This window comes from Colias philodice, chromosome 24, assembly GCF_061535455.1.
Source record: "Colias philodice isolate Cphi_HAF_F1 chromosome 24, ilColPhil1 Martin Lab GWU primary, whole genome shotgun sequence".
Lineage (NCBI taxonomy): Eukaryota > Metazoa > Arthropoda > Insecta > Lepidoptera > Pieridae > Colias > Colias philodice.
The window spans coordinates 4,487,372-4,506,990 of record NC_143109.1 but is presented as its reverse complement, the minus strand read 5'-3'; the positions used below and the strand labels follow the sequence as shown (position 1 = coordinate 4,506,990).

Sequence of the window (19,619 nt, the reverse complement as noted above, 5' to 3'; positions counted from 1 at the left end):
CAACCCTTTTTTTCGCGGCAAAATCAACAAAAATTACTCTAAATACATTACCGTCACGTCACCCGTTATCGAATTAAATTGTACGGTTCGTAATCGAATAAAAATACCTCCCGATATTTAGCAAGCAAAGCGGGGAATTAGGGTTGTTCAGGGAACGTTTTTGAGAATTAACGTCGATAATGCAAGACCCTTGTCAGAATGACAAGAGGACACCACTATATAAGTCATTGGAAGCTTACGAAGAATAGGCTGTACTTGCCTATTTTTAAAGCACTTTGACTCTATTTAAATTATGTAATAGGTGAAAGGTTATTCGGAATTCTAGACTCTGTAAGTCGCCTACTCTAATAATAGCTACTGTAAGGGTTTTATCAAAGCGTTTTTCGACAAAAATTATTAATAGAATGTAAAGACATCGTCATGTATAAAGGTATTTATTGTACAAACCAAATAAAAGTAACAAAAGCTACAATTTTGTTTTGTCATTGTTCATAAGGGAAAACAATTCATATTTTATAAACGTGGGTAGAATAAATAAAACATGACATTAGGTAATTGTAAGATAAAATAAAATGTATTCAATTAAAATTAAATGAACAAATCAGTATCTATCTAAAAAGCGATTATTTTCCCTGAGGTGGGACGAATATAAATTAACAATAATTTTCTGATTATACTGATACTAATTTACTGAATGGAGTGGAAAAATATAAAATCACCACACCAAGCAAGTAAAATAGGCTACCTTAAATCTGGATTATTTTTGGCAGAAAATTAATTTTTTGATCTTCTTGATTTGAAATCAACCAAAAAATATAACTTATAATTTCCCTTACACTGTACAGGACAGATGCATTTTCCATCATTCTTCTATAGACGTTGAGCTTTTTAAAGCTTCACAGGCAATAAAAATACTCTCAGTTAAAACTAAAACGCTGTCCTATGTAGGTCCGCTTTTTACATATTATCACATATATATAGCCTTTTAGTTTTATATTATTTGTGTAATATAATAAAGGAGAAATAAATTTAACTCTATCGTTACTGTGACCTTAAAAAGTTACGCTTATTGTACAATATACGTTTCACAAGGTTACCTACACACGTGTATCCGTTTTCGCGTTTTCGAAACTCGACGTAAAATAACGCCAAGATAACTGTCATTCACAATAAAGGAATGATCACATAAACGTAAATAAGAAGCGACAAGAAAGGTCTAACATGGGTTTTTACGTAATTTGAGTAAAAAGAAATTGTAAGAGATAACAATAAATAAACGTGAGTCGTAGATTTTTGGGGGCTTTTTTTTCCAAATTTTTTGTAGCGACCCTTCGGAGATTGAGAATGGCTATGTTGTTTTTTTGTAGTACATTGACTACTTTACAAAATCGAAATTTCAAAGTGGCGGTAAACTTATTTGTTACTGTATGGGTTCGACTACACTTTCATGAATATAATTTGATAAAGATAAAGGTGTTTTCTTTATGCTGTACTAGCTTACCGCCCACGGTTTTGCCCGATAGTCTAAAACTTAATAAATTATATACTAAAACCTTCCTCTTGAATCACTCGTTCTATTAAAAAAAACCACATCAAAATCATACATAGGGACAGAGAAAGCGACTATGTTTTAGGTATAGTACGTAGTGATTTCCAAAAAAAAAATGCCCGGTAAACTTATCCGGTCAAAAATCACCAGCCAATGCCAAACTTTTACTATTGATGTATGTATGTGAATAATAATAAATTAAAAATAAATACTATCAACCTATTCTGCACCATGCTAAGTTCTCTCTACAACCGATTAACTATAACTTAAAACTCTCTCTATACAAATGACGAACATTTCATTCACATTACATCAGACTTCCAATAAACGAGTCCCATTCAATACACGTAAGAAAACCAATCAAGAATATCCAACGGAATTCAGCCAATCAAAGGATACGATGAATTGCTGGAAAAAATCGTCATCAGACATTCACTAATGACATACAAAAACCATGTAATTTTGTTACATGGGTATGGATTCGGGAAATACTTATTTATGTAGTACTAAATGTATATGTATACTTGTATACCATTGTATACAGTAGAATATGGTTGATTGTAGTTTTGTACTACTAATTGATGGTAATAATAAAGTAGTTTATTGTATTCATTTACCTATACTATTTTTTTTTATTCTAATATTATAAAGCTGAAGAGTTTGTTTGTTTGTTTGAACGCGCTTATCTCAGAAACTACTTGTCCGATTTGAAAAATTGTTTCGGTGTTAGATAGCCCGTTTATCGGGGAAGGCTATATATCAACACGCTAAGATCGACAGAAGCTGAGCACTGCGGGTAAAACCGCAGGGCACAGCTAGTATTTTATTAACCAAAGTCAAAGTTCTTATAGTAAAGAAATTAAAGATACAAATACAAAATAAAATAGATCAAAATATACAATAAAAATAACACTTGAACTCGTTATTACTATACGAGAAATATCGAAAAGTTGTACACAAAACCCTTGCCATATTCAAAAGAATAGCGATAACAAACAAATAGTTGGACAAACTAAGGGAAACTCAATAAAATGAACAAAATCCTACGAGTCCTTCAGGTTGGCGATCTCGTTAGGGCGGGGTAGGCCCTTTCGACATGTATGATATGTATAGCCTTTGTTAGCCCTTACGGTGCATTTACATTAAACGAGCGAATCCTCATTCTAACCCCACTATAGGCCGATTTTTCAATGCTTGGATAAAACTTATCCGTCCAATAAAGTACCTATTACACGATAATATTAAAATGTCACGTAAACTGTCAAATACGGGCAATTAGAAAACGTTTTTAAAATGGTAGTTTTATACATTATTCGACGAATAAGTTTTATCAAAGGATTGAAAAATCAGCCCTATGTCAAATTCTTTTAGTGTAGGCGTAGAGCATTAAAATTCTTAGTGTAAACAGGCGTAGAGCATTTCGTTGTTCTTAGTGCGTTCGAAAAGATTCTATGCAATGTTCTAATACTGAACAACACTGAATGCGAGTTTTCGTTTACACTGAAAGATCACGAAAGAATGCTCTTGCTCTAGCTCTAGCTCTATGTTCGTTTGATGTAAATTCACCGTTACTGGAAGGACATACGCATTCGGCTACCAATAAATAAGAACGATTGTTGAATTGGTCAAATACGTTTTTTTAGAAAGACACGGAAAAAGAAAAAGAGAAAATTTAAGTTCGTATGACTCTAGATAAAGTGTCAATGTATAAAATGTGTAATTGTTAAAGAAACTGGTTTAATTGACTCTATATAATTAAATAATGCGTAATAATATTCGATTTAACATATTATAAATTCCTTATATTAAGGTAATTCGCTAACAAAATGAAGCAGTAATATTTATTATTATTACTTTTCCAAAAGAAATGTTATTAAACAGATAATGTTAAACAACAAAGTTTTTTTCCAATCGTTAATAATTGGTCCATAGCAAAAACATGTTTATCTCATAGAAATAATCACAAAAATATACCAATAGAATCCCTCTGGAAGGCAATAGAAAACAAAATTTCCACGCAGTTACCTAGATCTTAGATACACACTTGACACAAGGGGATTGAATTCCATCCATTAGTGTTATTATATTTACTATCCTACTCGATAGCCCTTATCAGATTGCAGATATTACCTTTAGAATATAATACCTATATATTATATTCTACTTAGCTATTATTTACTTAAGGTTCTGTCAACTCCAGAAATTAGCTTCTTAAATATAATAGAGTAATGTAAATATGTTGAATTATATAATTTTAGTAAAGGCTCAAATGTTCTTTTTTTCAGTTGATAAAATGTGTTATCACGTTTTTTAATCACTTTATAAAGTTATTTTTCAAATCATGTTTTGATTCACCTTGATGATGTCACCACGCTTGTAATAAAGTATTTGGAACGTAAACGTTAACGAACTTTTTTTTTTAATATTGAACAAACATGTAAAATAAGATGTAGCCACGTTCGTTATAAAGTGTTCGAAACTTAAACTATAGTTTTTTAACATTGAATAAACCTGTAAAATAATAATTTGTGTCTCAATTAACTGCGTTTTAAATTTGACGCAAAATATATTTTAACTAAATAAACCATAACTGCGTCATCAAACAAAATCAAGTTCTAAAACTTTAGCATCGATCTTCTGTAAACTAACAGTTTAATATAAATACTTTAATTACTTTTAACCTATGTTCAAAACGATCTCTTACTGTATGTTTTGTTGAGTTCTTTTATCATTTTCTCCAGTTGCCTGCTCAACTGTGACTGTGACGAAATGCCAAGCTGCCCTGCGGACCCTGCAAGCTTTCCCGTTCTTCAAGCCGACCTGCCTCTGTCGGGAACCGAACGTCGATCCTGAGTGTAACTCGTTCCGCGACTTTCTGTTCGACCATCCATGCGTGTTTGTGATGAAGAAGGGTATGTTTTTTTTAATAATATAGTGGTACATACATTATCTAAATATCTAGAGTTAAATCTTAGTTATAATTTGGCCAGTATATACTTAGAATATTAAACTGATTCTATGATTATATAAGGTTTAGATTTAATTACAGAAAATGTTTTTATTGGCCTTTTGATTGGATTATTATCAATTTAGTCATTAATTATTTAAAGGGTCTTAGATTTCACAATGATAAAGCCAAAACATCTCCTGTTTCTTTTCTATTAATTTTATGTCATTTTTTTATGATTGTTGAATGATATTCTTTTTTTATGTTCAAACAGAGAAAGACCCGTACCCAGTGGAGACTCTACCAACCTGTACCTACGCTCTAAGTGTCTGTCACAACGAAAAAGCCTGCTCCGTTCTTTTCGACCGCTTCAAGAACGCATGCAAAGCCAGGGACGGAGAATGTCGTATGGAGGATAGGTAACCACATATTTATAAGCTAACTAGCTTTCCGTCAGCGCTTGGCCCGCTTTTATGTAAAACCTAATAAATTTATACTAAAAACGTCCTGGAGAACTACTTACCTATTAAAATTAACCCCATTGATATCAGATGCGTAATTTTACAGATCTAAGCACACAGACGCACGGTGGAAAGCGACTTTGTACTTTTATATGGTGGGTTCAGACGCTTGCGTTCAAAGTGGCATTCTACGAGCACAAGCATGTAAACATGTGGTTTGTGCATGCGCCCGTGTTTGTTTGTTTGTACCGTAAGCGCACGAGCTGCTTGCCAGACTGCTTGCCACGCGTCTGAACGTAGCAATATATGTATTGATCGACACAATCTTTTGATTATAATCAATATAATAACGGTTACATTTGTCGACTAATTAAGCATTTGTCATAAAGCATTTGAATAGTATAAAACTAAAAATCAAACAAAACATTAGTTTTCTTTAAAATTTATGAAAAACATTTTTTTTTAATTTCCGGAATAAATTCTGAATTTGTTGTGATAATTAAATGAAACGCATTTTAGAGCTAGCGCGCACGAGCAACTTTGTCTCCGCAACTATTTTGTCTCTCCCATCAATTGTATGGGGAGTTGCGTCGCTACGTGCGCGCACTTTCATACTAGCCCATGGGTGGAGAGACAAAATAGTTGCGGAGACAAAATAGTTGCGGAGACAAAGTTGCTCGTGCGCGCTAGCTCTTACCTATTTGTAAATTGTCAAAAGTCCTCCCACATTATTCCACGCAATAATACTGAAATTTTGTAGGCCGATATCTATCAATCAAATTAAAGAAACAATTTAATAACATTTTGGCAAGCATAACAGAATTATGGACGTTCTACGGAACTTTGAGAGGTTACTTCGAATTTCACTGAATTTATGAGTTCTATTATATTATAACTGAATTTTTGTTAGGTTTATTATTTCTCAGTATTGTAAAAAAATCACGAGCTATATTTTTTATGCGTCTACTTACATATTATGATTTTAGTTTGTGTAAAATAATTATCAAAAATAATGTAATTAAGTATTGAACAATGGTTTATCTGGTACATCAGGAATGCCAAAATTTTTGTTACACATCTAACATAAGCAAAGAATACTGTTTAAAACAAACTCAAACATTTACAACTCTATTCAATGTTCACACACAACATCAGACCTCTTTTACAAAACTTACATTAATAAGCTTTATAGTAAACTAGAGGTCCGCCCCGGCTTCGCCCGTGGTACATATTTCGCAATAAATGGTAGCCTATGTCCTTTCTCGGGTATCAAAATATCTCCATACCAAATTTCATGCAAATTGGTTCAGTAGTTTAGGCGCGATTGAGTAACAGACAGACAGACAGAGTTACTTTCGCATTTATAATACATAATATAAAATATTAGTATGGATTAGCTTTCACCCACGGCTTCGCCCGCGTTTTCAAAGAAAAACCTGCGTATCTCCCGTTCCCGTGGGATTTCCGGGATAAAACCTAGCCTATGTGTTAATCCAAGTTACCCTCTATATTTGTGCTAAATTTCATTGAAATCGGTCCAGTAGTTTATGCGTGAAAACCGTACATACATACATACATAATTACAAACCTTTCCTCTTTATATTATTAGTATAGATAAACGTATATTAGCTTAAAAATGATAAAGATAAGTGGGTAATAACCGAGTTTTCTTATATTCATAACATAATATTTGATTCTCGCTATAATTAAACACTTTTCATTCCTAATACGCTATGTTTTATCACAGAATAATAACTAGTAGGTAGCTAGCTAGTTTTATGTACCTAAAGCAGATAATCTCGTGAAAGATCTTTCTATAATCAAACCTTAATAACGTATTCTGGGGCAGTTTTAAAATATCCTAATCGGCCACTGACCTCTATTGGAGTCAGTTTCTCACTGAATTATTATTAATTTTACTTTATAAATCGGGAAACAGTTAAATTAAGACATGAACGTACTAAAACTGATATCTTTAATGCATAGAATTTACATGATATACTATTACATAGGAGCGGTAGATCGTTATTTGACATCATTAACTTAGAATAGTACGTGTATGCAGTTTTACTTTTTTATGTACGAAACTTCTCATTAAATAATAACGAATAACACTTAGAAATAATTTTTAAAGAGCTCTAATATTTGAAACTTAAGGAATAGACAAGAAATCCTAAATAATTAGAACACTGTAATAAAGACTCAAATATATCTCTATAATTTTGCGAGAGAATTAAATTAAATATATACATTTTTATTTTTAAGCTACTACTGGCAAGTTTAAAAAACTGTATTCAACAAAGCCGTGCTATATTTTATAGTATCCACAATCACGTTTAGTATTTTAATATTAATTAAAGCCTGCAGCAACACTGAATGCGTAGACAAAAATTTTTAAAACGTTTTTCACCAAACGATCTTGTACCTGTTATAATGTCGAGTATGCATATTTTTTGTACACTTGACGTGTTGAGACGAAGTCAACGAATTTTCAGTCTGACCTCTACTTTTTCAGTGAAAGATATTTGTCTGCGACATCACAGTTTAAAATTCTCAAAACTAGTTTATTTATTTGTATTAATTTATTCGTCTCAATTTCTTGTTAATGAATTCGATATCAAGTTATCAAATTAAAGTATAAATGTATTTAATTATAGCAATATAGATACTAACAAGGACAGCTACAATGTCAAGTAAATTATAAAATGAAATGTATTCAAGTATTACCAATTTCTTTTCAAAATTATTCTTAAAGTTTTGCTTTGTAAAAATAGCGCAGATGATCTTTATAAGCTTTGTTTTAAGTCATTACTAATTCATAAAACGTGGTCTTTAAATAACGTAATCAAACTTATTCGTAGCCTTAACATTTGAAACTAAGCCCCTACATTATAACGCAACGTATATGAAATATTGGCCTATATTTTCTAACACATCAATTTTCAGTAATAAAACTATTACACCATAAAGTTGCCGTCGCGTTTAGACTCTCCATAAATTGTTATTACGCATTTTTATTGCTCCAAGTGCTTGCCACTATTATGGCAAGGTTCTTTTAATAAATTTACAAGTTTCAGCTGGATTCTGGTATCAAATGTCGTTTATAAATTTGTAAGGGTTCTTAAACTGTAGTTATTAGCAGGAGATTAGGATATAAGTAAATAATAAATAACGTTTTGGAATTTTCAAATAGATTCTTTACTATGTATTTACTGCTGTGTATAAATATTTTACTTAGTTTGAAAGTTCTTATTTTTGGCGTAGTAAATGTTTAAAACAATAAAATATAACTCTTGACCCGATAAGTTTTTAATAACGCATATATTTTTAACAGAAAAGACTCATAATTCTTAGTTATGACTAAGTAAATTATAACTCATAAAACGCTTGTGCTAAACACAGTTTCAATTGTTTTAATTTCCTTTTATATTTATAACTATTTTTTATACCATAAAAGGGAAAAGGCTAGGTTATCTGTATATCTTTCTTATATATAAAAATGAATCGCAAAATGTGTTGATAAGCGCATAACTCGAGAACGGCTGAACCGATTTCGATAATTCTTTTTTTATTATATTCCTTGAAGTACGAGGATGGTTCTTATGTAGAGAAAACGTAAACATGTACCACGGGCGAAGCCTGGGCGGACCGCTAGTATATAAATATAAGTCTTTTACCTTGCCTAGCGTTTGACATTAGCTGGCTTTTCAAAAACGGGGGAAATTCAGGAAAACACTGGGAATAATGAAGAAAATGATACGGGAAAAATCTGGGAAGGGAGATAAAAACATGGACCTTCGGCTGTATAAACACAGTAACACACGCATACACAATCACAAATATCTATCAAATAAATTATTGTATTGTCACCTTTCCTTGATAAGTGAATGAAAAGTGAATGAAAAAGTAAATGATAAGTGTACAAAGTTTTAATTAAATAGTTGGTAAAAATTGTGTCTACAGGAGTCGGTTATACAGTTGAAGCTAATGAAAACATGTTAAAAAGGTCAGTTATAAAGCTATGTCCACACTGCAGGGAGGCATGTCGCGAAGCCTGGGCCGGTCTGCGTCTCTCTCCGCTCTTCGGATGCATTTGCCCCAACACCCACATGAAGAAACGGTGCGACAGAATCTTTGCGGTTGTTAACCATAACCCCTGCGTTGGTGAGTACGCACCCTTAGCTTGCTTTATGTCTGTGTTTTGAGTGAGATAATATGTTTAAATAAATATAATAACACACTACTTTTGCGACATAATATTGAGAAATATGTAGGTATAAACTATAAACTATTGAAATTTACGATACTCTATGTGGCTTATAAAGATAACAACTGCCTGTATGAGAAAATTAGAGTATTCTTAGATATAATATCAGGTGTTTGTTGTCTACACGTTGCATTTTTTACGCAATGTCACAGTGAATTAACAATTCAATAATATCCCCTGTTAAAATCGAAAATTATTAATTTTCCCAATTGTAATACAGGTTCATAATTTAACTTTAAAATGACATCATATAATTTGAACCTTTGCAACTTGTGTGTAACAGATTTATTAATAATGTGAATCATAGAGATTTGATAATATTATCAAGTGATGGTACATTAATGACGTCACTAAATTATAATATTATTATTATCATATTGAATAGTGTTCCCTCGCTCTGAATATGTATTGCACGCCTCATAAGCGAAGCGTTGAGGTGGGTACTACTGTCACTTCGCGCAAAACATCTGATTTTTCAAACTTAAAATGTCTTTATGTATCATACATTGCACTTGTAAGATAATACATACACACACATATTAAGAAAAAACACTATTTTTAACGTTCATGATATTTTTGATGTCATTTTTGTTATTTAAACTAGTTAAAAAACAGTTTAAAAAAGTTCTGTCTTGGACGTCCGTGTGTCTGTATGTGCGGATCCTTTTTCTTGTTAACACGATAGCGACCGAAATACTTTACTAATCGAGTCTTTTTTTTTCTCTTACGCTTGAGTATGCTCAGGAATAGAACCCTTTCATTTTTCAGGGTCTGATTCGATGTGGTTTAATTGTTATTAAATAAACAAAAATAATAATTAATAAATATTTATTAAAAAAAATTATGAGGCGTGCACTTTTGGATTTTCCAAATTATATAATTAACGATGGAGAAATTCATAGAGCGATCAATTGTTTACCTTGTTCATAACGTATTGTTTTGGATTTGAATTAATATTTCTTTCATAAAGTACATTACTTAAATAACGTGAACAACATTGAACTAATAAATAATTTTTTAAGTATACATAACAGGCTCAATAACAAAAACTTCTAACAGTAAATAAAATCACAACGATCGCAAAAAGATTCTAGAGAGTAAATATATTTTGTATTTCCGAACGAAACTTTCAATATTGTTATTCGGAAAGTTTCTCAATCTAAGCAGAGAATTACAACTTAAATAGAAGTGGTATCGTAATCATATCGCATCCAATAAAGTTAGCTTCGATATACTTGTGTTTATAACCTTTGATCCGCATCGCAACTCTTATGTGATATTTGCTAGGGCTGTCACTAATGAACAATTATAATTTGTATTAATACAAACATATTTAACAACTTTACTAACCCTGAAATGTTAGCATAAGCCTAAGTTTTATGTATAAGGAAATAGAGTATGCATGACTCGGCTTTGTATTACCATGTAATCAATCAAAAATATGAATACATATATTTATTATTTAATTTCAGAGCAAAAATATAGTTCCTAAATATAGCAATGTGGTTAAAATTTAATTTCAGAGTAAAACGTTGTTCCACATAAATTTAAAGCTATACGTCAGGCCATAAAAACTTTTTAACAACTCAAATTTTCAATATCCCGATACGTCTGATACGTATGATAGCGTCATAAACGTAATAAGGCAATACATTTACATTTAACGTAAATCCTGTTTCAAAAGCCTTTAAAAATCAATCTACAAAATTATACTGCATGCTCCCCTCTGTCGTGAAGAATATAGAGCCAATTAAAATGGTTTTTGTTGCGTGACAACGAGACATTTCCAAGTTAGCATGTAAGCTAGCATGCTACATTGGTCAGTACTAAATGCCTTAAGAATTATTAAAACTATGTTTTTCGATCATTGCGCGACGCCCAAGGAATTGATAAAAATTTTCGTTCAAATTTTAATTACGCGTTGACATGGAAATTTGACGTCAAACTGACGTAAGCAAGAAATAAGATTTGAACTTATTAGTAAGTAACATATAAAATTATAAGGTAGATAAAAATCTATTTTTCAAATTAATTAAATGCAAAGCCCTTAGTTTTCTTACTCGTAGATAAGAAAAACATTTAAATACCTTATTGTGTGCGCAAATCGTTACTTAATGTATGATTTCTTGTATATTAATGCAGGATTTAGAAACAACTCTACTTACATATATTTAAATACAAATCAACCATAAAGGAACCTTTAAAATTGCATAATTAATGAATCCATTTACCAAAATCACCAGAAATAGAGTCCAGCCTAAGACCTTAATAAATTTAAACCTACACATTACTCACATACGAACAATGTTTATACTTAGGATTACGTTAAATAATTTATCAGTTATATATCGGTTTTAGTTCCATAGTTTAGTAATTATAATATGGCTCTACCTGTTGTTATTTTTAACTACAAACTGTTGTAGGTACAAAATGTAAAGCAATTTCTAAAGGGAAATTTAATCCATGCTTATTTTACATGCCGTTTAAACTACCGAATTATTACTTTTTGTATACTAGATATTCCAAATGAAAAGGCATATATTAGGTAAATTTTGACATCTTCAAGTATGGCAACAGTTGTGACAACTTTCTACAAATTGTATGCAACGAAATAGAATTTAGGTATTTATTTAAATGTACATTATTTTCCGTGTATCTTGTGTATCATGTTAAATTGTATATTAAAATAGTTACAATTACAATATACCTATAAACTTATTTAAGAGTTTGATATAATTATATTTTTAGGTATAAATTAACACGAACATTTTTTGTAAAACCGCTGCAATTGACCAACAAATATCATTACAATTTCTCATCCCTTGTTCCTAATATCTATATAGTCCTAAAACAGAAAATGTAACTAAAAACTGCCAACCCTATCACAGCCCTAGGGTAGTATTAATCCTCTAGCGGTCGATTTCTTGCCGCCAGCTTCAACTTTCAATCTAGACTGAACCATTTAATTCCATAAATCGATGGCTTTCCTTTGTTTGTGCTATTGGAAATTAAATTGAATTCCTTTGGAATGAGACCTCACTTTCCTTTAATGTAACCGCAAAATGTATGGAAGCGTAGTTGTTAACAGGAGTGTTATCCGTTTTTAGTTAAGGTATTAGATTCAAATGAGACCTTGAATGTTTTAAATCTAACTCATGAATTATAATAATGTGCCCTAGACTTAATATACTAAAGTATGTTAGAAAGTCGTATTAAAAACTAAAGTGCATTATGTTTCCAATTATATCAATGTTGGACAAAGCCGCTCATATAGAGTTTGCTTCATAAATCACTGTTCAATAATTTAATCCATCAAAGCTCTAACTTATACAGTCATGTCTTAATATCTCTTCTTTAATATACGAAATAATTCCGCTGCATTAAAATGGCATGGAATTATTATAGTAAGAAGCGAAGCGAAGCGAAGCGAAGCGAAGGATTTTATTCTTTAATAAAATCCTTCACAAACAACTCTGTTTTCAATTTTAAAGATTACAGCGAGGATTTAAATGACGGTTCCTATTTATATTTGTTGAAACCGGCTAATCTCTGGCTTGAAATCCAAAGTTGCTCAAGTAACGGTTGTATTTTGCTTGCTTGAGTGAAATTACTTCGCGCAGAACATTTATTTTGAAGATTGAAATTATGTAATTTGGGATTACTCGTGTCTTATGAGCTGTAGATACAAACATTGCCTTCTAGTGAGGTATACCTACCTATACATATAATATTGTAATGATTAAAAGAATGGATTCTCGCTCCGGTTTTTATAGGTATCTAGCAGGCCGCCGCGGCTTCACCCGTGGTACATGTTTACATTTTTTCTCCATAAGAACCATCCTCGTACTTCAAGGAATATTATAAAAAATAATTAATGAAATCGGTTCAGCCATTCTCGAGATTTGCGCTTAGCAACAAATTTAGCATTTCATTTTTATAAAAAAAAATCATAGTACCTACTGCATAACAAAGGTAACGTCATTTAAAACCGACCAAACAAAAAATTCACAATGTTATTTTCACAAAATCTCACAATAATTCGTAAATGTTTTGTTTGTTCTTTCAGCTCCTGACAGTTTAAATCTGTAAACTACCCCGTCTGCTTATTTAGGATGTGTTTAAACAAAATTTCTACAACTTTTGTTTTTCGTAACAGAGGTCGACACAAACAATACCACTAAAACAAAGCATTATTGTGCGGTTTGAATTACATTTAAGCTTATGTAAATTAAGATATCAAGTACATAGATTTAGTTTTATTAGACTTAGATTGATAGATTATGAAGTCAACCTATAAACCATATAAAAAATTGAGTAGACAGACAGTAGTACAACACATATTTTAAGGGCTGTGTAAAATATTTTGTGCTAAGCTACTTTCAATTCAGATTGGCCGTGGGTCGTCTAAATTCATAAGAATTTAAGTTCTAAATACTTCATCATGTTTGAAGCTAAAATGATTAAAATATTATTCTAAAAGTAAATACCATTTAGTCGAAATAATAATTTTAAACTGGAATATTTGTACCATATTCGCAATCATCTTAAATCTAAGTTTTGAGCGATTCTAATAGTCCGTTTTCTTATGGGAAAAGGTATACATTTTTGAGTAAAGCAATGCCATTTGGTACGAATGTTGTACTCGTCCACCTAAGCCCAAATCGCCTGGTAGCCAGTGTCTACTCCCCGGCAGAAGGGAGGGAGGGGGGGTTATAGAACAGAGCGCCCGGCGCTCGGAAAAAAAATTCTGGCGGATTCATTTGGCCCTTTGAGTCGAGTTTGGTGTCGTTATCAGGTAACTAGATGATGCCCAATTCATTCCCCATACCAGTTTTTTAGGGTTCCGTAGCAAAATATGTCACAATATTTAAAATAATAAACTTTTGGCAGTGGCAAAATCCAAACAAACCAGTATATTTTTATATTTTTGTATGAAACTTGGTTTATAAAAAAATACTGTCTGAAAGGCCATTTCATGCAGATTATAAAAACATTAACATGTAACATATATCTTACCATTTTCAATGTGAAATAAATTATAGAAAGTACAGGAACGTTCGTCAGCGCAGCGTAGGGGACGGCTAATAGACCCGAAAAATAAGCAATGACATAAAACAAAAACCAATCAAGTGCGAGTGTGACTCGCCCATCGAGTGTTTCGTACTTATTTGTCCTATACCATGTTATCTTGTCTGGTAGGACCTGGTTAACTGATACACACACACTTTCGTCTTTATAATATTAGTGTGATTTTTAATCATCTTTAAATTATAAATGAAGTCTGGTAACATTGTTAAAAATATAGATATATAATAATAGAACGTTTTTGTATTAATAATAATGACAACCACCTCCACAATTACATAATTCGGTACATTTGAGCTGGCGTATAAAACACTTCAATCTGGAATTGCAAGATTTCACGCACCGACATCTTATCAATTCAAAGCTTCTCTTTTCTTTTTATTTCAGATGGGCAAGGAATATTTTGAATTTTTTAGGGTCCTAAATATATACAGCCTGTAAAACTGCCCTAAAGGTGTGTTGTTTAAGGGCAGCTTCTGTGGGAGGCAAATTTTCGATTTGCCTGTCCGTTTTTGTTAAAAATTTGTTTGCGATCCTCATTTACTGTCACAGCGGGGCACAATGTGAAAAATAAACATGTACTTATAATAATTATAAAAAAAATATAAGTTCTGGATAAGAGTATCCTTAAAATATCGTGACCGTCCTTACCTATCATGCATTGTAATCACAAACTTTTCAATTTCACTGTCTGCATATTTGTCACTGTAAAGTGCTTCAAATCCTCGTGTGCCATTCGGATATGCCTTCCATACCTCAAATGCATGTGTACCTATAGTTCTTTTAGACCTTTTAGCTTGGAATACATGATATTCTGTACTAGCCATATCTGTCGACTGTTCTTAACATTATTTTGGCTACTACTACTATATCGTGTGTTCCAAAGCTAGAAGGTCTAAAAGAACTATAGGTACACACGCATTTGAGGTATGGAAGGCATATCCGAATGGCACACGAGGATTTGAAGCACTTTACAGTGGCAAATATGCAGACAGTAAAATTGAAAAGTTTGTGATTACAATGCATGATAGGTAAGGACGGTCACGATATTTTAAGGATACTCTTATCCAGAACTTATATTTTTTTATAATTATTATAAGTACATGTTTATTTTTCACATTGTTCCCCGCTGTGACAGTAAATGAGGATCGCAAACAAATTTTTAACAAAAACGGACAGGCAAATCGAAAATTTGCCTCCCACAGAAGCTGCCCTTAAACAACACACCTTAAGGGCAGTTTTACAGGCTGTATATATTTAGGGACCTAAAAAAATCAAAATATTCCTAGCCCATTTGAAATAAAAAGAAAAGAGAAGCTTTGGATTGATAAGATGTCGGTGCGTGAAATCTTGCAATTCCAGATTGAAGTGTTTTATACGCCAGCTCAAATGTACCGAATTATGTAATTGTGGAGGTGGTTGTCATTATTATTAATACAAAAACGTTCTATTATTATATATCTATACTTTTAACAATGTTACCTGACTTCATTTATAATTTAAAGATGATTAAAAATCACACTAATATTATAAAGACGAAAGTGTGTGTGTATCAGTTAACCAGGTCCTACCAGACAAGATAACATGGTATAGGACAAATAAGTACGAAACACTCGATGGGCGAGTCACACTCGCACTTGATTGTTTTTTGTTTTATGTTATTGCTTATTTTTCGGGTCTATTAGCCGTCCCCTATGCTGCGCTGACGAACGTTCCTGTACTTTCTATAATTTATTTCACATTGAAAATGGTAAGATATATGTTACATGTTAATGTTTTTATAATCTGCATAAAATGGGCTTTCAGACAGTATTTTTTATAAACCAAGTTTGATACAAAAATATAAAAATATACTGGTTTGTTTGGATTTTGCCACTGCCAAAAGTTTATTATTTTAAAGATTGTGACATATTTTGCTAGGGAACCCTAAAAAACTGGTATGGGGAATGAATTGGGCATCATCTAGTTACCTGATAACGACACCAAACTCGACTCAAAGGGCCAAATGAATCCGCCAGAATTTTTTTTCCGAGCGCCGGGCGCTCTGTTCTATAACCCCCCCTCCCTCCCTTCTGCCGGGGAGTAGACACTGGCTACCAGGCGATTTGGGCTTAGATGGACGAGTACAACATTCGAACCAAATTTAATTGCTTTACTCAAAAATGTATACCTTTCCATACAAGCATGCCCATAAGAAAACGGACTATAAACATATTTGCACGGTCATCTTTAACCACACGATAAAGTAGCATTCACATCTAAACAAAATATACGAAACTCCAGTCACCCTTCGCGCCAATAACATCAATTGAATAATAATCTAAAAATCAAGAAGGCATACAAAAGAAACAATGGGAAGGAAATCCATTCACTTTGCCGCCTTTGTGCGAAGGGTACTTTGAGGTCGGTCTACAGAAGTAAACCTTTTGAACAATTCTTTGACACCGATTTTCCGTCCTATTTTGTGATTGAGGTGTTCGGGATTGCGTAGAAAAGTAAAATCGGTTTAAACAATGTTTTGGGGCTAATTGAAGTGTGTTATTACATGATTAATGGATGCACTATAAGCATGATTTGGTATAATTCTTTCGTGGCGTAAATTTTACCCAGCATAAAAAATTTCATATATGTAATTATAAAACAATATTAGTTAGATTTTTTTTAATATATATAACTTAATTTGTACGTAAAGTTAACAGAATATTATAACGAATATGAGTATACCTTGGTTGTTACATAATAACTACGAATGACACTGCATAATATATCTACGAATACTTTATTTACAATGTACAAATAACAATACAACAGTTAAAAACAATTTCCAGGTTCCAAGAACCAAAACAATTATTTAGATTTCTATAAATAAATAAATAAATAAATAAATATTATAGGACATTATTACACAAATCGACCTAGTCCCACAGTAAGCTCAATTAAGGCTTGTGTTGTGGGTACTAGGCGACGATAAATATAATATTTAATAAATACATATATAGATAATAACACCCAGACCCAAGAACAAATAATTGAGTTCATCACACAAATATTTGCCCTGACCGGGGATCGAACCCGGGACCGTCGGCTCAGTAGGCAGTTACTTTACCACTGCGCCAACCGCGTCGTCTATGAAAAAAGTATACCATTTAAAAGAATAGTTCTGTTAAAATACCTACTGTTATTTATGTTTCAATATTAAACGCATAAGTAAATTAATTATTAAATAAATATACAGTTATAATTCAAAATGTTATGCTTAAAAAGACTATTTACATTCTGCAGGATAAAAACTTAATTATATAAACTTACCCTTCCGTAATGAGTTACGTATGTTGATAACATGGAAGCGTGTATACGGCAAAATATTTTTAAATTTAAACGATTACTAGAATACTATTTAACAGAATATTTAAAGTTATAATATTCTGTTAATATTTTTAAATTAAAAAGATTACAGAACCGTATATTTAACATTCATCTAATACTTACATAAAATTCTCGTGAAGTTAAACTACTCCGAAACGGCTTGACCGATTCTGATGAAATTTTGTGGGCATATCGGGTTGTTCTAAGAATCGAACATCTATTTTTCACGCCCCTAAGTAATGAGAGTAAGGCAGAAATACATTTGCCGGAACGGCTAAGTTTATATTAGTTAGATTCTCTAAAATCAATATGAAAACGGGTCAGAATGATAAATGACATGAAAATTTCTGAACTGAATCAAGATTTGAGATCTAATGGCACTTTTACAAATTCCTTAAATCATAGCGAGAATATATTTTATCAATTGAAATTCGTTTCTGAGCTGCTAAAATTTATGTTAGTTCATACTTGGCAGGGACTGCATTGTGTCAAACTTTTCTTAGTGAACATGGACATTTTAAATTCATTTTTGCACTCTTCATTAGCGACTCTACAAGCTTACATATTTCTTATTTCTATTAAGTTCCATAGTTCGGCCTGGATTAAAGAATCACCTTTCGATGGAATAAAAATTGCAGTTTTGCTCTCTGTGCCAAATTGAATACAATAAAATTGTTTAGCATAGTTGTTTTACTTTTCTCATTTTTATTTCAAGTTCCAATGCAATAAAATTATAGATATGAAAACCCTTTCGTCGCATTATGACAAAATTTTCACACTTACAATTTCTTATTACAAGAACCACTATCACTTTATTATTCTCGAACGTTTTGTTAACTTAATTTGGGACAGAGAACAGTCAGTTTTACTGTAACGGGTTACTTTGACCTGTGCCTATAAAACATTGACGACAATAAGTTTCGCCCGGACCATTTTATACGTGGGAACATATACAACTGTTGGAAATTACTTCTGTTACTTGCCCGGGGAAATATCCGAGGCTCAGTGAAAAATAGTGGTAACTGACTGGAAATTGTGAAGTGACATTCTAATAAATGTGTGATATTTTAATAGTTTTGTTTAATAATTATGATTTGTTTCAATTTGATACCTACAATTATCTTAACTTATATAATATGATGTATAACATATTTATGTAATACATCAATGTTGGGTGCAATACACAAATATGTTATTGTTTTATAATATACCATCTAATATAAAAATTGTATTACAATACTTTGTGTGCTTGACGGCTGTGTTGGCTGTGACATTCCTTTATTTTACATATAACATATTTTTATTAATGTTATACAGCCTCTATGAAATAAATTCAATCACGATAGTAAACAGCAAACCTAGTAATATTTTCACTTCATAAAAATGATAAAGCTAAAAAATATTTTTGTCGAACAAATATTTGTTGAAAATCTGTGAATTGCATGTCATCGCGCTGAATTCGTGTTATGATAGGTTCTTTTCAATAACAGGGTTTACGAAGCTTTGCTCGATTTCTCTCTGAAAATATTATCTCACTCAATACAAATGTATAAGATACTTATAGCTTTAAGTGTTAAATATAATGGCAATGCTTAGGAACACCAGTGACTTAATGTGACACTACCCGTCATTTCAATAACTAATAATTAACAATTGCATATCTTATGAATAATATGTGTATAAGTACAGCGCCTTGTGGGACCCCCGAAGTAACTCCTACACATTGTAAACAACACGTCATATTATTTTACCGATGTGCATTATTGTGTGCCTTCATTTCATGTATTTAAAACAAAACACCAAAAAGATAAAGAACTAATTTTATATTTTATAACAAATATGAACCACAAACATAAACACTTCACCTAAAAGCTTCAAGAGTTCTAGACTCAAACAAAATAGTTGTCAACGTGTTATATTAGTTTTGTTTCGTACCTTTTTATT

At 31.8% G+C, this 19,619-nt stretch overlaps 1 protein-coding gene across 1 annotated transcript in view; it reads left to right on the top strand.

The window, feature by feature from the left end:
* LOC149477701 (uncharacterized) overlaps window positions 1–19,619 on the top strand; it is a 157,046-nt gene that overhangs the window by 120,570 nt on the left and 16,857 nt on the right. Inside the window, exons 3-5 of the mRNA XM_089710211.1 lie at window positions 4,291–4,461; window positions 4,771–4,915; window positions 8,994–9,121. Of these exons, the coding sequence (XP_089566337.1) occupies window positions 4,291–4,461; window positions 4,771–4,915; window positions 8,994–9,121 (444 nt within the window). The remainder of the gene's footprint in view (window positions 1–4,290; window positions 4,462–4,770; window positions 4,916–8,993; window positions 9,122–19,619) is intronic.